We start from the raw sequence: 19,787 nt of genomic DNA, 5'->3' as shown, positions 1-19,787 counted from the left end.
GTGGCCCGTTCGGGCGGTACGTTTGGTTGAGCACGGGATGACTTGATATGATGACCACCACTCACTCTACCAGCAGCAGCGTTAGGCATGCTCCCCATGCTCTCATGAGCAGATTTCCGCACAGACAAAAAAAATTCGAATCGAGCAAGAGCCGATGCCTCATTGGCAACCCGGAAAACAGCACTTGAATATTACGTAAATGGAGGTCTCGTCCCTTTATGTGAATAATGATGGCAGAAAGGGGGTGTGGCGCACACTAGCATGTGGGTACACAGAGGTGCCACAGAATACTCGGCCTAATGTGACTGTCTAAGCCTCTAAGTGGCTCGACTTACAAGTGGTCGTGCCAGGTGACGACAACGAGCTGTATAAGTGAATCTGGGGAGACTTGGACAAGAGGCTGTTGGGTGCTCCCTTTCACTACTCAACTGTAGAGATCCCTCTCACATCCAGTGCACTGAACAGCACGATCCACTACGGTTTCCTCCGCGGCACACATTACAAGGTCATTGGCCTGTGGTTCTTCCCTGGTGGCTCCTATACTGCCCGTCTTCGGATACGGGTGCTGAATGATGCGTGAGTCAGGTGCTTGAGGGTATTGTGAGGGGCCAAGATGGTTCTTGCTCACGGGGCTGTTGTTCCGTCAAGACGTCTTTTGACTGAGCAGATTAGCCATGACTGTGAGCCGTAAGAATAGCATGATGGGGCGTAAATGCTGGTCTAGCCAATGCAGGTTGTGGATGGAGAAAATGTGCGCATCTGCCACACGATAATCTTCTGTGATGTTGAGAGTTTCTTCTCGGCACACTGACACCTTTGGCAGGCTTGAGTGAAGAAAACGGGGCCCAGGTCTTGGTAGCGGTTGAAGGGTTTGTCAAAGAAGGTTGCAGAGTAGTTAGCGAACTGCCACCTCGCGATTCGCGCATTCGATGTATCTTCGTCCTTGGTCAAATCCAGTTTTAACACATCCTTCCTCAGCTGTACAAAGTCTCAGTCATTGACAAGGATGCCATTCCTTCCCACCGCTATTTACCCCACGCGATACATGATCGCAAACGATTGTAGGCGCACTTGCAACATCCGACAGCCAACAAGCATGTTCAAGTGTACTTGGCTTGAGTGACTCGCCTGACCCTCAGGATATAGCAAATCATTGACTGCCTCGCTTATGTTTAAATACCGTAGTGAAGAGCAATCTGTGACGGTCACTTCTGGGGTCCTAGATGAAGTCTTGTGCCCTAATTCTCGTACGACGACGTCATCACTGTAGAAGCCGTCTTGATATGCGCCATGAAGGGTGGTGTGTTCATTAGTGACCGTCGCTTCGGCAAGGATGTGAGGCATCGAGGAGACGCTTGCAACGAGCCGCTGTATCTGGTGTGGGTGTAGTGGGATTGGACCCCCAGACCACCTTCAGCTAGGCGATCGATCTCTCGTGCATGGCAGCAGAACGGTCGACTAATGTATGCAGATTTGACAGTTGGCCGTTTAATAAGGTTGGTCCCTGTCCCTTGCTCGTCTTTCACACATAGAAGCTTGAACAGCACAGACTTCTGCCAACGGGCCTTTCCATGTGTTTAAAGAAAGACGCGTGGACCATAAAGCGTTTGCGTTGACGGTCCGCCTGTAGAGAATATACTCTGACGGTTGCGAAGGTAGATCAAGAATCTTCTTTTACCTGATTAGACTAGGAGGCCGGTTAAGGGTGAGGGGCGCATTCAGGCACCGAGTAGGTCCTAAAGTGTCCACGAGACACAGAAACCAGCAACTGTTCTCAAGATATCAGATCGCAACTAGCCATCTTTGGACACTTGTCTGAATTGACCTGTAGTTTCGCCCCATCATCTGTCGATCATGGCCAGTTATCTGAGTGCTAAGAGAAGCGAGCTCTTGCTGGAGATAAACTAGCCAGTGTCAAGCCTGCTGAATATGTGAGATGTGAATCTGGCATAGAAGGAGTGGCCCCGGATGCAGAACGGAAATGCTAGATGATTGGCAGCATCGAAATCGCCTCGGACACCGACCACTGAGCGTGTATGATCATATCTTGATACTAATCGTGCCTTAGCTGCCAAAGGAACTTCCAGATCACGAGCTCGACTGCGACTACAGGAGTAGAAGACGACCAATGCCACTTAGCAGCGATTCGGCAGCGCCGCCGGCGGACGACGGGCTGCAGCGAGCGCCACTCACACCTATATCCCCGCTTACGATTGGAAAGTGAGGGGGTGGATACGGTGGCTTCTCAGTGGGCTCGAGGATTGAGGGCCCATCATGGAGATGGAGATGGAGCTGGAGCTGGTGACGGGCGCACAGCGCAGTATGGCGTTTTCGAACATGGATGACAGCAGCTGCAGGCAGGGACCACCAGGGTGCATCTGCCCTGGGAAGTTCCCTGCCTGATCGTCATGGACCCCGGTTCAGAATGGTCCAGACGACCTTCAGAATCTCTGTCTCCCCTGCATTTGACCTAGCTCCCAGGCCTGGTTTGGCAGCTCGGACGCCCTGACCCACAGTCAAGAAACCTTAATCGACGTTGTAGGAGCATGTAGTCATCAACCTGGCCGTGCTGTTGCTCCATCGCAGCTCCATATCCTAGCGCGACCGCGAGCCGTGTGCGTTCCGCAACCTTGATCCCCTCCCAGAGAGAATCGCAGGATGAGCGAGTCGATAAGGCAAATCTCTGTGGTTGTTGCAGTTGTGGTGATGTTGTAGTGCTCAAAGAGAGGTCCAATGGCAGTCAAGCATACCTCATCCGGATCCGACAACCCCCGCCTGCCACGCTAGCCCTCTGAGACACCTGGGTGGAGGGGTCTACTTCGGTAGCGCAATGTTAGCCAGCGAAATATGCACATATGCAAGATCAGGTAAGGTACCTGATTCAAGATCGCCCGCCAAGAATCCAAGCACCACAAAGTCACTGGCCGGATAAGGCAGTTTAGGTTTGGGTCCGGATGGCGCTAGCGGGTTAGCTTAGTCGTCTTCTTCCAACTGCACAGCACGCCGCAAGCAGACTTCACTCTCTTTAAGGACATACCATGAGGCAAAAAGGCCCTGAGTTCTCCCCATCGTCATTGGACCGCGAGAGGCTGCTCCACGGTAGCATCAGGCGACGACCGTCTGCAAGTGACCCCATCATCGTTTCTACGCAAGAGAGCAGCGATCGCCCCTGCGGACCGGTAGAACGGGCACTGTCTCAGACGCTTTAACTTTCCGAAAGCATCTCTGATAGCCCCCCGCTTTTCATATCTTACGTTGCAGTGTGATTATGCGAATGGCCTAGACCTGAGAACTGTGTCCGGCGTCGATATTCTAGTACGAACAGGAGTCCCTGACTTGCAAAGATGGCCGATCTCGCGACGGATTGTAGGTCAGACAGTCCAGCAATATGACCGTGACTATCAGCAACCAGTATGCTAAACGGGTCCACTTGAACTTGGCCCACACTCTGCAAAAGAGGAAACGCGCAACAGTGACATGTCGCTGTGTTTGCCTGATTTCCGTCGCTTTTCGGATGACCGCGGCCGTATCCTGAAGTTGCCAGCACAGGGATAACGGCAGTCGTGCCATCCGGACAGGCCGCGCTGCGTAGCCGCATCCACTCCAATGCCTACTACGCTGTAGCTGGCGGCTAGACACCAGCTTGTGCTGGGCGGACCGCTTAGCACCGGTTCGGGGGCTCCTTAGTGTCGAATGCCCGCTGGAGATTTGTGCACTAGCAGGCATCCATCGGCCTCGAGCAGCTGTCAGTCGAAGGTGTTTCGTACGAGAGAGCGGAGTGCTTGATGGTGTGGCTGCTCTACAAAGCAAGGTAGGTACCACGGAAACCAGAAGACTGTCTTAGCCATGAACATGACCCCTCCCTAAACCAATTCCCAACGGCTGTAAGAGGACGCAGTGTAACAATCATGAAACATGCTTGTTGAATTATGGGATACCTATAGTCGGGAATGTGGTATGCGGCAAAACAATGCTGAACTACAGGAGAGGAAGCAGTTTTCATATCACTAACATCACTCAATCCATCCTCGCTTGGACATCAGGGAGCCTTCCAATCAGGAAGGCACTGTAAGGTAATGAGGCTCACTCATCAGCCTCGTGCCGCAAACCTATCGATGACGGATCTTCGCCATCATTGGCGCCTGCTAATGATGGAGCGAGTCATCGGAGGGGTCACAAGGGTCGATGGAAGAGTATGATCTAGCGCCAGGCCGTCCTCTGGCTTGAGAACCACACACTTGGCGCTGTCATCTAATGCAACACATAACATTGTATGAGGTCCGTCATGATTGGAAGTCAATAAGACCGAGAGCGATATTTCATATATTCTCGTATGTAAAGCGTACAAGATCTTCCAAGGATCCACGGAAAAGGCCCCTTTCAGTCGGACCGCAATTCGCCGACGCAGGCTCGGAGAAACGGCCCTGTCTTCAGATCCGGATCGGGTGTGAGAGGTGTGTTGACGTTCGTGACAAATATGGTCCGCTTCCTGCGTCTGTGCAACACGCAAGGGCACACCCTGGTCTCCTGGGTCCCTTCGAAGATAGCGCGAGACTAAATCTTTGGTGGAGATCTGTGACAGCAGCCACCAGACAACAACCCCACAGACCGGCGTCCTACTGGTGCTTTGAGTCGCTCCAGAGTAGACTATACAGAAGCCATCCACTATTCTCGCCGTATTTATCCCAGAATAGAATTGCCATGCGAAGTTGTGTTGTCTCAGGCTGAAAAGTGATTTGTCTCATTGTCTTCAAGGACGGAGGGCGGGAGAGGAAGAAGCCGGTAGTTGGAGATGACAACTGCCTACCTAGTCATTGAACAACCACGGTCGATGCTGGCTGCCAGAACCGTATCGGACACCTGGGAGTTCTATCGGTATAGGGACATGGCCATGGAAAATATCCAGCATCCGAGGATGCTCGCCTCTCAGCGTAGTTCGAATGTCCTCGGTGGACAGAGATGACACGGGTATCACAACTCCGCACTCCCAGTTCCGACAATTCAGCTTAGGCTTACTTGTTGCCCTGTCTTTGACTAGACGGCCCCTTGAGTCATTCGATATTAGCCATTAGTCTAGGCCATGAATGTGAATGACCTCTGATATGAAGAAATGCGACAACGAGGGCTAGATCGAAGATAAGGATGGCTTGATACTCACCACGCACTTTCAGAGAGATTCGCGCTGCCGACATAAGCCCAGCCTAGGCTCTCGCCCGCTTCTGAAGGCTGCCTCCGGGCGAACATCACCTTGCTGTGGATTAGCAAGCCTGGTCGAACATTCTTGCAGTCCCGGAAAGCATCTCGAGGAAATGTTGACAGGTTCCAAGAGCGTGCAGCCATGGTTATGATTCCAGCAGCCTATAAAAGGAACAATGATATAAGCATACTGCCATTAAGCTCCAGTGATACACCTACATTCTTGCCTCCTCTGCTTTGAATGACCGTCTCGTGAGTAGGAAAGTAAATTCGAAACATTTCTCGCACACCATGAGACTGTCTTGCAGAGTCATTCTCATCCTTGTTCTTCTTTCCTTTGGTTGTCCTCGAGTTGAATTCCTTCAAACCGGAGTCGCCTAGATTCACGACCAAAACTTAGTATTTTCAGCATTGTAAGGGCTGTGCTTCGAATACTTACCCTGACTGGCATTTTGCAAGGCCGTGAGAAGACTGTCATTGATAGCTCCAATCGAGGAACACTTCAGCGCCATTTGTCAGCTATCAACTTAAGATGTTCCGAGTTGGTTCTCATACCACATAATCAATCTCATTCTGGTTGCCGGTGGCGAGACCAAGTGAAGAGATTGTACGGCCTAGACCACAATATCCTTCGCAAGCTTTAGTATGAGGAATTTTGATAATATATACCATTAACGTACCAGTCCGTTGCCAGTCGTTCAAATGGGATCCTCCACTAAAATGCTGTGAATAAAAAAGCATAATCCACTCATGTAGGCATGCTCACATGGTATGTACAAACCCGTAGCGAGCTGTTTCAGAGAAGTCGTAGTTTCGCAGGCTTCTGATCATCTGTTCCTCGAGCCCTTGAGCCTTGAGAAAGTAACACAGCTCATTACCAAAAGCTGTGAGCTCATTGGCTACACGCTCAACCTCATCTTCAATGCGTGGGAGGTCAATGATGAAAGCCATCTGTGCGTCATACGTCAGCGAAGTAATGTAATGCATGGTAATTTGGTTCATACATTTTCCATGGCTCCGGTCTCGCCCCAATCGTAGGGCATAAAGTTCCCCGTGGGTACGACAATCCGCAAGTAGTTGGGATATTTTAAAAGCTGCAGCTTCGAATGCATGCGATCTGCGCCTTCCATAGGTGGAAAGCAAAAGCGGATGACATTCGCTGGCACATTAGAACGCATGGCTTCCCTCTTTCAGAGGGTTAGCCTAGGGTCAGAAATCTTGACAATGGTCACTTACGGTGGCCTCATCAGCGGCGAAAGCAATCAAAACAACCTTGGTCTTGCGAAAATTCAACTTCGACATGAGCCAGTCCTCGTCCCATTGGTAAGAACTCAGAACAGCAAGTTCCAAGTCATCTTTCTGCAATACTTCCTCGATCTTGATGTCATCATCTTGTCTGGGTTGACCGAGCGCCCAAGTCTTCTTGACGACACCTCGAGGGAACTTCAGCCCTCTAGAATGCGTTGATGAGGCGGCACTTGATGATTCCAAATCCTTCTTTTCTGGTGCAGCAGCTGGAAATCTGGTCACTGGCGCCCTCGGATTTCGGGAGATCGTAGGCGCTGTTGAAGATTCACTGGACATCTTCACACGTTGTGACGGTAGCTGATTCTCTGTAATGCCTGCCTCGGTTGCCTTTCTCTTCTGCAAACGCGCTAGACGTTCCTCTTCCATTTTCTTCCTGTCCAAGCCAAGCGACGAGAACGCATTTTGAGTTGCTTGGGATGACTCTGGGGTGGTCATTTGTGTGGAGACTTGGGACTTTTCTTTCGCATCATATTTGGCGTTCGGTAGTGATTCCTGCGCCTGGGTCTCGAAGTGGTCACTCTCATCGCGATCTGAAGACGTGGTATCTCCTGCAACGTCTTCGCCAAGTGACATGGCAATAGCTCGCTTCAGAGCCTCGTCCTCATCCTCGTCGCCATTGAACTCGGCAGCCCAGTTCGTGGCCATGGTTCACGCCTCCGACAAGCAAGTTGCTGTAGTCATTCCTCCAAAATCGGATAAGATGAAGCTTGAGAGCTTATGAACGATTAGTTGGACAACCCCGCGAGACTGACGCCTGGACACGTGAATGCGGCCCCACTTTTCAAGTGCTGTCCAATGAAACGTTCTTAGCTGTATTTACGTCAATGAAGATTAGGTGCATGGAGTCTGCCAGAATATCAAAAACTGCTTTTACATTGCTAAGCTTAGCATTGTTCGGATTTTTCCTGCAAGATACCTTTAAACGAAGGCCTCATGTGTCCAAATGAAATCGTGTTCTGGTCCTTAAGCCGTTAGCCTTCGAAGCAGTTTACAATAGGTGCTAAGCTTCATGTCTCACTCCCAGACCCCGATCCTTGTGCTATGGGTCCGAAAGATGCATCGTGTACCATATACTGATGAAGCAGCTCCATCTATCCACGCTGCTGAATGACACTTTATATGACCCAACCATTCAGGCAACTAATTATCCAAGCACGTGGATTGATACCAATGAATATTTTGATGTGCGCCTCAGCCAGTCCTGAGCGTGGCTATGGCGTTCGAGTCAATGACGTCCTTGAACCTTGAAGAAATAACTCCCTACCCAAACCGTCTTTTGGGTCTCACTTCACTTTTACATACTACACCAGCCTGTTCTACACCAAAATGGGCCCAAATAACAGACAGAAGCATGTGGTGATCGTTGGTGCCGGTGCGGCGGGCATGTCGTGTGCTGCAACTCTTGCCGAACATCCTGACAAGTTTAAAGTGACTGTCATTGAGAGAGGGCCAGTGACCGGCGGGCAGGCCACGTCGATTTCCCTCGACGAGAAGCAATTTGGTGCTGGCTGGATGAACAATGGAGTTCAAGGAGGATCTCCTGTAAGCCTCTTGGATTTCGGTGGAATACTCCTTCCTGACGATAACAGATCTTCAAACATACTTTTAACTTCTTCCATAAATATGGCCACGATCCTAAGGAGGTCAAGTTGCAAGTTTCATTTGGCAAGGGAAAGGATGGGTTTTGGACCAATTGCTTCCCTAGTACTCTGGTTGAGAAGTACTCCTCAGACATCAAGAAATTCGGCTCCCTGAAACTCGTGAAGTGGACGATGCCCGTCCTGGGATTGGTTCCCATCCGGGTCATGCTACGCCTGATGTTCTTCAGCAAAGACTTTGGCGACAAGATGGTCTATCCTCTCATTGCGTTGTTCCTAGGAACCGGCAATCAGACGGCAAATGTCCCGTCCGCCATCGTGGAACGCTTGTTTGATGATCCAAACATGAAGTTGTGGGACTACGATTCGGAGACTCTGCTCCCGAATCTTCCCAAGATGGTGACGTTCGACAACCTGAATGACTTCTACGAAGACTGGCGGAAAGATCTGGTCTCTAAAGGCGTCGAGATCCGTCTCAACCACGAGGTGACGCACGTTCTGGCACGCTCAAAGAGGGGCGTATCTCTCCGAACAGCGCCAGTCCAAGGCGGCGAAGCCACAGACAACGCAGTCCAGGAGGACTTCGACGATATGGTCCTGTGCGTCCTCGCTGACGATGCGCTGCGCATTCTAGGCAAGCACGCGTCCTGGAAGGAGAACTTCGTTCTTGGCGGCGCCGCCTTCTACGACGACATCACGGTCACGCACTGGGACAGCGACTACTTCAACAAGCACTACGAGACGCACTTTGACCCAGAGCTCTGCGCAGAGCCAAAGTCCAACAGCCAACAGGAGCAGGTATCCTTCGCCAAGGGCCAGGACCCGTCTGCGCCCGGCGGCTTCCGCCCGATGTACTACACCAAGACCTACGGCCAGGACCCCAAGAAGATCGAGATGAGCTTCGACTGCTCCAACTACCAGCACCAGCTGCTGGAGGCCACGGGCGCCAAGGACGACCGGGGCTACGCGCACGTGTACCAGAGTATCTTCCTCAACCAGCAGAACGAGAACTTGTGGACCTGGAAGGAGATCGACGAGGGCAAGATCATCCAGCGCAAGTGGTGGCATCAGCTGGGCCACCGTTGGCAACATTATCTCCGAGTTGTGCCTGGTATGATGTTCCTGAATGGCGAGAGCAGTACCTGGTTTGCTGGCTCGTGGACCCTGGTGGTGAGCACCATATCCCCTGCTTGATAGTGCGATGATTGGATATGATTACTGACATAGCAACAGAACATGCATGAGCTGGCCTGCGTAAGCGGCATTGCTGCAGCTTATCGCCTCGGAGCGGATTACAAGAAATTTGATGACTTTGCGGAAGATTTCTTCTCAAAGTATCTGTTCCTGTCTCATGGAGTATGGTATTCACGAGAGGAAAAGAGGAGGAAGACGGCAGATTAGTATACGTAGAGTTCTTCAGATTTACACATCTCCGCCTCATGTTCACAAATGTTATAATGTATGCACAATCATGGAGATAAGCAGTGGTTATGGTAAATAAGTGGTTCGTGACATTCCAAGAGCTAGAGGGTATGTCTAATAGTAACTGATGCGAGACCACTTACATCACCAAATATTGGTTTTCTGTAGGTATGAAACTGCTCCGCCGAGCAGACTTGTCCATGGGCGACCAACCGCCTGTTGCGCCCCTTTCTTGTCCCCGACTCCGAATCCATCCCCGTTCTGCTCAATGAGCATCCTCCATTGGATCAACTCCAGACTGCAATGGGTATCTCCAAGATACAGAGCATCGCTATCAACTCGTACCGTATGTTCAGGATGACATAAACAATACATCGCCAAGAAACGAATACCAGAAAGATGTCATGAACACGTGGATGTGCCAACAGTCTATCCGTGACCGGTACACTTGACGGGAGTAATTCCGCCGTCCATAAACGCCTTAACCATGTGGACATTCAACCGATTCAAGACCGCCATGAAGTCCGCATATGCTGTAAAGCCACCAACAGGATCCTATTTCTGAACGCCAAACCTGTCTGACAGATAACAACTAGGAAAAAAGAGATTCGTGGGTATGTCGAGGTTCGTAAGAAGACTCCTGCGAAATGGAGCAATATCAACGCATACATGGATTCGTCGTATTGGCAAGAGCTTGAAAATTAAGACCGATGAGCATTGGCCAATGTTGGCCCAGAGCTCATATTCATGTCAAGCTTCAGAACGCGGCGCAAACTGTCTTCAATGGCAGCGAACTCGGCGCTGCGATCGGTCTCGGGGTTATGGGTCGCCGGGGGCGACGGCATTTGCTGAGAGTAGGAAACAGGTGCACCTGGGAAGTATCCGTTGGGAGGGTTTGCCATGCGATTCTGTTGTCCGCTCGGTGCAGCGCTCTGTTGCTGGCCTGCTTGTGGGCCGCCAAAAAGGAATTTCTTGAGAGCCTCGCTCTTGTCGTCTGATGACGGAGGAGTAGGGTGTTGCTGAAATTGCTGTTCCCTCAGGACTCTCGGTGACTGCTGCTCACGCCTGTCTGCTGAGCGCGCAGCTTTGATTCGGTCTTGATAAGGTGTTGAGAATGCCGGGCCCATTGGCCGGCCAGGAGTTCCATCTAGCTCTGTCGAGGATATTCCTGATGAGGCATTGCGCTGGAAGGTTGGACGGGGTCTTGGCTGCGAATTACTGCCCCTGGAGTACGCTGCATTCTGCGGAGGTGAACGAGGCTCCGTAGGTGGCGAGAAGGGGCCGATGACAGACTCCATAGCATTAGCAGAGCTCGTTCTACGAGCTCTCTCCTTCTCGGCTCTGTCGGCACGGAAGAGCAAATCCAGAGGCGATTCCTCTCTTGCAGTCTGTGAGATGGTCGCGGGCTGCAGTGTTGGCGTATCGGAATCGCTTGTCGGTGGAGAAGGCTCTTGGCTGACTTTTCCAGAGTTCTTGAAGCCTGGTGAGTCGGTGCCTGACTTGGAGAGGAAGCTAGGTATCGGTAGGGAAGACGGAGCGGGAGAGGCATGAAAGGTAGCTCCGGCAAATGCAGTCGATGTAGGCTGCTTAGCCGCAGCTGTGTGCGGAGGGGTATGACGCCCCGGTTTCACAGGTCTCGGCGACGTAGAGACATTCTTGGGGCGAGACTTGTTCCCGGTCCTCTTGTTCGACTTTGGATTCTGAGGCACCGAGCTTGGCGCAGGACTGCCGGAGTTGGACTTCTGCGGAGTCTGGGGACTGCCCGTGGAGAAGTCGGGCTGGAAGGGGTTGTCGGACTGTGCGTCATTCTCAGAGGCGTAGCTCTTCTGGGCGCCTTGTGTATTCCGGGGATGGCGACGCCGACCTGAGGTCTGCTTTTGTTGGAAATTACTCTGTTGCATTTCGAATGGGAGGCTTCATGCGGAAGCCAGTGTGATGTGATTGTCGGGAAGGAAGAGAGGGAGCACGTCGGTGGGTGAGGTGATGTCGGGATGGATGGATGGTATGTGTAAAGGTTAAGGTAAAGAGGTAAGGCAGAGAGAAGCGACAGACTAGGGTAGGCCACTGTATCTATCGAATCGAGGGGCAAGCTGGCAGCGCAGCGGACCGGAGGGCGGGAGGGAGGCCCACGGACGGCGGACAGGGCAGAGTGGCAGACGCTTGCGCTTGTCTTTGCGTGACCTGCAGGCGTGCTTGTTTCTTGTTGTGTGGCTGTGGTCCTGCCTGGGAAATGCGTTGCTGGCTCAAGTCAAGGCTGTGGGGCGAGCGAGGATCAAGGAATCCCACCCGAAGCGGCCTGCACGAACTGTACTGTAATACAGGCAGGGTAATACGATACGTGCAGAAGGCTAGACCTGGGTAGGAGCTGAGAATGCAAATCAGGTGACGAGGGTCTGTGTCAGTGTCTCTGGCTGACTTTGTCTGGGCGGTCGGTCCACGACTGGCTTGGAATTGGCGGTAGAGGAGAAGATACGAATATTGACTTGGTAAATACTGGTGTTTGGTGAGTTTGCTGTCCTGGGCATGTTTTTCGAGATGCGCCCATGTGTCGGTGAGGAGGAGAGGTCTTGATTGTCTGAAGAAGAAGACGGTGACTAAATGAAATGATGGTGGCGGTGGTGGTAGAAGAGAAACAAACACCTTTAGGGAGATAGCATGACTAAACCTACCTACCTAGGTATAGGCATGACTGCCTTTTCTAACTGGGAAACGGTAAAGGCTGGGGCAGTCGCTATGACTCTACTGTATACTGCATACTGCATAGTGCATAGTAGTACCTAGTGCCTACTTACCTGGAAGAGCACAGGCGCAAACGGGAAAGTACGTACCTACCTCCCTAGGTACCTACCTAGGTACCTACCTACAGTCAGGTAGCTGAGATACCTAGCCCCGCCATTTCCGGCAGCCTCGCACTCTCTCTGCCAACAGGGTGGCAGTATATCGGCAATTCTGCAACCAGCCAAATTCCTACCTCCACCATCGCAGCAACTTCATCCCCCATCTCAACCAACATGGCCGACGTCGACATGGCAGACGCCCCCACTACCGCCGGTCCGGTCACCAAGAAGAAGAGCGGACCTGCGGCTGATGCGGTCGGCAAGGACGGCAAGAAGAGATTCGAGGTCAAGAAGGTGAGGGAGACCCGCATCGTGAGATCCGGGGACTGTCTGACAAGCTCTATCTAGTGGAATGCCGTTGCCTTGTGGGCGTGGGACATCGTCGTCGACAACTGTGCTATCTGCCGAAACCACATCATGGATCTCTGTAAGCATCTTCCAACCTCACCACTACCAACTCTGCCCCGGTGCTAACAGGGACTCTTCTCCAGGCATCGAGTGTCAAGCCAACCAAGCATCAGCTACCAGCGAGGAGTGCACAGTGGCTTGGGGTATCTGCAACGTAGGCTCAATCCGCTCGCTGGTTCAAACGGTGCAACAACAGTACTAACATGATGTCTGACAGCATGCTTTCCACTTCCACTGCATCTCTAGATGGCTGAAGGCCCGACAAGTATGTCCCTTGGACAACAGGGACTGGGAGTTCCAGAAGTATGGCCGCTAGGATGTAGATGTGAGGTGGCGAGAAGAGGTGACGAGACACAAATTGGAATACAGGGACATGAAGGCCATAGAGACGGCAGGTTCCTGGTCTCTGCACGAGCTACGGATACAGTGGTCATTGCTCATGCTACGAAGGCCCTCTACGACATGATGATACAAAGGCAGGTTATCGAGGGATAGATTATTTTCTCGCCAAGACAAAATCGTAAACACATGGTTGCTTTTTGTCCCGTACGTGCCACTGCTATAACCGCACAGAAGCTTCATCGCAGTGCCTTCTCGTCGATTACCAAGTTTTGGGGTGTAGATATGCTTGTTCCTCCTCCGACAGGCAGCCACTTGACAGGGTTTCGGTTGAAGAACGGCCACGGGGGTACGACGACAACGAAGGTGAGAGCGGTGCCTCCAAGGGCGATGTAGACGGCGAGCTTGATGTCCTGGAGGAAGTGGCCAACAATGAAGGAGATAGCCTACGACGAGGTGGGCATTAGCTGGCCGTTCTCGGACCGTAGGGAAGGGTTCGAGAGGGTAAAACATACGCCGACGACAACTAGGAGTACACTTGCGAGCAAGTCTGCCAGCTTCTGGCCTTCGAAGTCCTGCTGTCGTTAGTTGATGTCCAGGATCAAGCTCCAATTGATGCACGGGCAACCCACAATCTGACCCTCGGCAACATCGCGAATTTGGTCAAGAATCTGGTCAGCCATGTTGTGCAGGAGTCCCTCCGGTGCCAGGAGTAGAGTTGGGGAGGTGGTCTGTCTTAGAGATGATGCCGCAGCTTCGGAGACAGCTTAAAGTCAAGGTGGGCGAAGAGAGGTTGATGGAAATCTGGCTTAATGAGGCCTGACCCCTGTAGGCTGGAGTGAGGCTTAGGTACTTGCTACAGCCACCAAACCAAAGAGGCGTCCCGCTCACCCCAGATGACCTAAGGCGGTCCCTGGATATACAACTAGGTACCTAGGTATCGATCTGCAACGTCCGCCCAGTGGCCTTTGAATTGTCTTGAGATAGTATTTGGATAGCAAGAAAAGGCAAAGGCATTGTGACTAATCATGCCCGAGATAGGTTTTCTCTGGAGATTTTCGTGCTTCTCTGACTACAGCGTACAGTTAAGCTGGATTGCTACTCCTCCACTAGGGTAAGAATTGTTAATTCGACAAGGGTGTCATCGCCTCCTCCATCGAGAGATTACTGCTCTGTAGAAGTTGATAGACCTATAGTAATAAACAGAACCTTTGAGATCTTGTCCAGTATAACGACTCTCGACATTCAGTCTCTTCCTACTTTAAGACTGAATGTTGATTACTCTAACGGAGGAGTACATGTTTCTGCCCTGGCGAACCTGGACACGAGAGTCTCGTATTGAACGATTCCTGCCTACCAGAAGTGCCGGTTTGGCCACTGCCCAGGCACAGAACCAGTTCCCAGGAAAAGTCAGCGGACTGGCCACTGCCCAGCTGGGGTCCAGCCAGGTGACTGTTTGCCGCCAGGCCACTGGTGGCGGGGCTCGGCGCCCAAAACTAATTTTTTTCCGGCTTGGGATGGAAGCCCCCAAGAGACACCCAAGGCCAGGCCAGGCAGTCTCACGAAAGCCCGACTTCCGCTCCCTAGACAAATCGCTTCTACGCACTTTTATCCCTCGTCCACTTCCATAACCCAACAACAACAACAACTCGATCTTCGAGCACAATTCTCGGGGCAGACTTGACTTCCCTCACATATTCTGTCTTCTTTCTCACGGCCTACGGCATGACTATTTACTAGATATACCAATCAGCGCATCACAGGCCCAGACGACGACGACGACGTCCAGGTCCCACGTCATATCACCAAAAAACTTTACCTACCCAACCTACCATACCCATACCTCAGTTTGCACCTCGGCCACCACGCTGTCTCACGACGACTCTCCCATACTCGACGAAACAGAGCTATAGTAGCAAAAGAGCGCTATCGCAGTATCCCAACTTAGCACTCTTCGCAAAAACAGTTCACTGAGAACACTCCTGTATTACCAGCAAGCCAGCGCACGTCCAGAGTGTGCGACAAGCCTTCACTTCGTCGCACAAACAAACAACAACCCTCATCCAAACTACAATACCACCAAGTTGGCGGGGCTCGTACTTTCTCGTTTCTCCTTCGTTCGTTCGCTCCATAGCCCCTCCTGCTGGGTCTATCTTGGAGTGAACAAGAAGCCTCCATAACTGGGCTTCAACGGAACAAGATTACATTTTGATCGCAATCACGAGCTTCAGCTTTGACCGCCTCTTCTTCCTCTACACCACTCGACCTGGTCGCCTCGACGACTACCACCTAATCGTAAAGCAGGTTTGCACGTCGCCGCGGACGGCGAGGAGCCGCCCGCTGCTCTTGCTAATGTTCTCTGCGTGACATCCTTCTCCAGGATGCGCGTTGCGGACGAGTAGCTATTCGAGGGTCTACCTTACCCGTGTTGAGATCATTGGGGGTTTAGAGCGGTTTTAATTTGTCTGTGTGGCTGTATATTCTCAAGCAAGGAACGAGAAACGGACAGATCGAGTCTGTATGCAAAATGTCTGACCAGGAGGAAGTCGTCTCGGACGGCGGCTATGATACTCCAGTCCCTGAGCTGGATGATCACCGCCGTCAGACACCGTCAGTCCAGCGAGGAGACCGTCCGCGTCGGGGTACTTTCGATTCCCTCTACGGTGGACGGCACCAGGAAGCCGAGGGTGTTCATGGCAATGACTTTCACCCTTCGGTCCGTGTACGCGATTTCGAGGAGGCCGTCGTGGATGATGAGCCTGGCGATGTCTCTCCAACCGCTCGCCGCAGCCGGCGACCAACTGTTGATACGATGGCCGACCCACGGTCCATCTCCCCACCGAACTCCGTCAAAGCATTCGCGGAGGCTCGTCGACGGGAGCGAGAGATGTCGTTCTCTGAGACCCGGAAGCCCGAGGATTTTGAGCTGCACCGTACCTTGTCCGTGAATAGTCGTCACAGCCATCGCAGCAAGCCTCGTACAGTGTCCGATAGCGACTCGGCAAGTCTGGCTACCAACAAATCGGCCGAGGAGGATGTTTGCTTTCCCATGCAAGACGAGCATCGAAAGGACACCCTTTATATCGACTTTGATTATCTCGAAGACTTCATCAGATCCGAGGAAGAGAGTCAACAACTAGCTGAGAGGCGTCCGTCCGCCGTCAGGGTCTTCCCTGACCTACGCCCACAGTCTTCAACGGCAACTGTCGAGCCGCTTGGCCAGGTTATGACATCAGATGGGGACATCATTGAGATGCCTTCCGACGCTTCAATGCAGAATGAGAAGCAAGAGCAGGTGGAGCATGCCCCTGAGCCACACAAGAACATCCCGCAGCATGATCCAAATCGGTTCGGCTTCTTCTCATCCGCTTGGGAGTCAACCATCCATGCTGCTGAACTGGGAGATCTTGTCCTTCCCGGAGAAGATATCCGTGGTCTTTTCTCCTTCCCAAAGGGAGATACTGACGGCGTGTGGTGGCTGAATGTCAACAGCCCGACTGAGGACGAAGTTCGCGCCATCTGCAAAGCATTCGGTGTTCATCCCCTGACAATTGAAGATATCACCACTCAGGAGTCCCGGGAGAAGATTGAGCTCTTTCCATCCTACTACTTTGCCTGTTTTAGATCATTCAATGTTGTGCTGGAGGACGGTGAGCCCGATTATGAACCATTCAATATCTACGTGGTCGTTTTCCGCGAGGGAACTCTGAGCTTCAGCTTTGCTCCTAACGCGCACGCATCCCATGTTCGCCGCAGGATTGCGATGCTCAAGGATTACGTGGCTCTAAGCAGCGACTGGATCTGCTATGCTTTGATGTGAGTATCTGGACCCGAGTTTTGGCTGCATCGACACTAACGTGGTAACAGTGATGACATTGTCGACTCTTTCGCTCCTGTCATTCACAGGATTGAATTGGATGCTGACGCCGTCGAGGATGAGGTGTTCATTACTCGATCCGATGATACGCATGCTTTCCTGCGGAAGATCGGCATTCTGCGCAAGAACGTCATGGGTCTTCTCCGTCTTCTAGGAGGCAAAGCAGATGTTCTAAAGGGCTTTACCAAGCGTTGCAACGAGAATTATCGGGTCACGCCACGGATGGACATTGGTCTGTATCTTGGTGATATCCAGGATCACGTCGTCACCATGATGACTAACCTGGGCCACTTTGAGAAGATCCTCTCGCGCTCCCACAGCAATTATCTCGCCCAGCTGTCGATCGATAGTATCAACCAAGGCACCAGGGCCAACGAGGTTCTCAGCAAGATCACATTCCTTGCTTCGATCATCGTGCCCCTTAATGTAATCACCGGCTTGTTCGGCATGAACGTTCATGTGCCCTTCCAGGATACGGATAATCTCCACGCATTCTTCGTCATTCTGGGGAGTTTGTGCGCGTTCTGTGTTGTTTGCATTGCTGTTGCTCGGCGCTTTCGCTACATCTAGTTTCGTTGTGGCTTGTCGTTGAAGAGACTCTTCTGTCTTTCTTTTAATGTTTCTTTTTTGTGGATAGACGGATGATGGTGTGAATGATAGGACACTGAGCGTTCTGTCAGGGGCATTGTGGACGGTGGTATTCTGCATTTCGATAGAGTTAGACAGTCCAATAGAAGGTCCGGTGGGACAGCGTTTTGTCTTTAGATTACTCTTATCCACGTGGAAATGATTGTATCAAAACAAGTCAGATATTAGATACGCACTATGTACTGTACTGTACTCTTGAACGACAAAAGATTCACAATGTAGACAGGCTGCGGCTAATTACTCGCCATCTCATGTTCATTTAGGATATCATCAAGAGGCCTAGGTCCGACTGACACCTAGCCCTGCAGTCTGATCTGCCAGGTCTTCGGCTGGGTCAACCAAACCCAAATCATCTTCGTTGTCTTTCCTCTCGAATAGGTATTCGAACTGCTCCAGGCTCTTGATGAAGTCGGCATATGTCTCTGGGTCGTTGTCCCAATTATCGTAGCCTTGGCCAGCTGCGACGAGGTGATTAGTATCTCCACGACGTTGAGCAGAACACGACAGTGTTCACACGGTTTCTTGGGATGTGACATGACACTTACTGTATGGTGGGAATTTACCCAACTCGTCAAACATCTTCTCGGACCAGAGTTTAGAGGCGACTCGCACAGTGCCCTTGGGAATATAAATATTGTGCTTGATCCCCTTTTCGTCGGTGTAAAAGAATGAATTGACTTCGACGCTCCTGGTCGGCCTTGGGATGCTTGCAAGATCAATAAGGGGGACTTTGGGCTTTGGCTCGTCCCCCTGAACGGTGTTGGGGGCTGCGTCCTGCTCAGACATCACGAAAATATAGCTAAACAACCAAACGCAGAGGAGCGTCCTTGAAATAATAATTTAATAAAGCACAGGAAGTAATTGTAGTATTTTCAAAATTTGATTGATTGATATAGACACAGATGCCCACCTAGACAGAGGCCTTGCAATGAAGGCATCAACCCTAGGCAACGATCCTAGATGACATATGAGCTAAACACAGATGGGCCACCTGACTTGTTCCCACCCATATTTCAACGCCTCAGGTACATCCTTAAGATCGGTATACCACCATACAGCTTCTCGCAACATTTGACATGATGGCAGAACAATATTGTTGTTATTGGCTAGCTGTTCCTCGAGGCTTATTAGAACGTATGGCCTTGCCTACTTATAGGACAACTGTGCTAAGCTCGACGAGGTTTACCCTCGATGCAGCGAATTACAACTCTACAATAAGCTATTCAGTACAAATGAACTCAAATAATAGAAAATAAAAGCAAGGAATAACGAATGAATGGGTTTAATTATAAATAAATACCTTCTTGAGAGATCCATGCGGTAGTCTATGAAGCTCTCAACCTTTGGAAGCTGTTAGTGCTGGAACGAATCCTATTGGCTAACATAGTCCCGAAGATTCTTCTTCCACGCATCGATTACGGTGGGAATTTATCTTGAATCCTCGGCTCGAAAGAATACCACTTACCTGCCCAACCTATTTCGACAACCGCTCAATCGACTGGCACTGCAACTTTCGACAAGCTTATATTCCGCTGATTCCGCTGCTTCCGCTGCTTCCTACATAGCTCAAGTAGCAACCACACCTAGCCAACATGGACGCATCATCATCACTCGAGCAAGCCGACCTCGACAAGCTCAACGACAAGGACAAGAGCGAGCTGCGCCAGTTCATCTCAAACGAGCAGCAAAGGACACGGATACAATCCCGTAAGCCGACCTCCATTTCGTGAAGGTGCTCTACCCCGTGTTGCAATCGCGCTGACATTTCCGCCCCTCCTACAGAAACCCATGCCCTGACAGATGTCTGCTGGAAGAAGTGCGTATCCGGTACAATCCGCAACGGAAAGCTCGACAAAAGCGAGGAGGGCTGCTTGGCCAGCTGCGTAGACCGGTTCCTAGACGTCAACCTATTGACGATGAAGCACCTTCAAAGCATGCGACAGGGTTAAACAGATTGGAGGTCATGTCAGGAAAAGCTCTGGCCGCGGAGGGAAGCTCCAGCGACGTGTACGAATCTTCACTCGAGGCAATATTGTACTACTAGATTACCGGTGATCACAACAGGATGGTTGCATAGATCAAACATATCAATGGCAAGGCTCGCAGAATCATTGTACGTAGTCGCATGTCAAAGTCATCTTGGTCGATTGGCGC

General features: G+C 51.4%; 6 protein-coding genes across 6 annotated transcripts; 4 read left to right on the top strand and 2 right to left on the bottom strand.

Moving 5' to 3' along the window:
- Positions 1-5,745: 5,745 nt before the first annotated feature.
- On the bottom strand, positions 5,746-7,149 carry UCRPA7_1641 (putative tyrosyl-dna phosphodiesterase domain-containing protein; the record flags this gene model as incomplete). The annotated part of the gene is made up of 5 exons (XM_007914220.1): positions 5,746-5,825; positions 5,877-5,911; positions 5,978-6,147; positions 6,201-6,383; positions 6,433-7,149. 5 exons carry the CDS (start codon positions 7,147-7,149, stop codon positions 5,746-5,748), a joined length of 1,185 nt encoding a protein of 394 aa, XP_007912411.1.
- Positions 7,150-7,830: 681 nt separating this feature from the next.
- Positions 7,831-9,296, top strand: UCRPA7_1640 (putative flavin-containing amine protein; the record flags this gene model as incomplete). The annotated part of the gene is made up of 2 exons (XM_007914219.1): positions 7,831-8,046; positions 8,094-9,296. 2 exons carry the CDS (start codon positions 7,831-7,833, stop codon positions 9,294-9,296), a joined length of 1,419 nt encoding a protein of 472 aa, XP_007912410.1.
- Positions 9,297-12,535: 3,239 nt separating this feature from the next.
- UCRPA7_1639 (putative ring-box protein 1 protein) lies at positions 12,536-13,085 on the top strand (the record flags this gene model as incomplete). Its single annotated transcript, XM_007914218.1, has 4 exons — positions 12,536-12,655; positions 12,710-12,788; positions 12,853-12,923; positions 12,987-13,085. 4 exons carry the CDS (start codon positions 12,536-12,538, stop codon positions 13,083-13,085), a joined length of 369 nt encoding a protein of 122 aa, XP_007912409.1.
- A 262-nt stretch (positions 13,086-13,347) lies between these two features.
- On the bottom strand, positions 13,348-13,791 carry UCRPA7_1638 (putative microsomal signal peptidase 12kda subunit protein; the record flags this gene model as incomplete). The annotated part of the gene is made up of 3 exons (XM_007914217.1): positions 13,348-13,554; positions 13,624-13,686; positions 13,741-13,791. The coding sequence occupies 3 exons, from the start codon at positions 13,789-13,791 to the stop codon at positions 13,348-13,350; spliced, it is 321 nt and encodes a 106-aa protein (XP_007912408.1).
- A 1,844-nt stretch (positions 13,792-15,635) lies between these two features.
- Positions 15,636-17,555, top strand: UCRPA7_1637 (putative magnesium transporter alr2 protein; the record flags this gene model as incomplete). The annotated part of the gene is made up of 2 exons (XM_007914216.1): positions 15,636-16,924; positions 16,976-17,555. The coding sequence occupies 2 exons, from the start codon at positions 15,636-15,638 to the stop codon at positions 17,553-17,555; spliced, it is 1,869 nt and encodes a 622-aa protein (XP_007912407.1).
- Positions 17,556-19,225: 1,670 nt separating this feature from the next.
- On the top strand, positions 19,226-19,582 carry UCRPA7_1636 (putative mitochondrial import inner membrane translocase subunit tim8 protein; the record flags this gene model as incomplete). Its single annotated transcript, XM_007914215.1, has 2 exons — positions 19,226-19,340; positions 19,416-19,582. 2 exons carry the CDS (start codon positions 19,226-19,228, stop codon positions 19,580-19,582), a joined length of 282 nt encoding a protein of 93 aa, XP_007912406.1.
- Between the last annotated feature and the right edge of the window lie 205 nt (positions 19,583-19,787).

Source organism: Phaeoacremonium minimum (assembly GCF_000392275.1).
Source record: "Phaeoacremonium minimum UCRPA7 unplaced genomic scaffold PA7_03_scaffold_124, whole genome shotgun sequence".
NCBI lineage: Eukaryota > Fungi > Ascomycota > Sordariomycetes > Togniniales > Togniniaceae > Phaeoacremonium > Phaeoacremonium minimum.
Note: the sequence above shows the minus strand (reverse complement) of the source record. Positions and strands in the feature narration are given on the sequence as shown.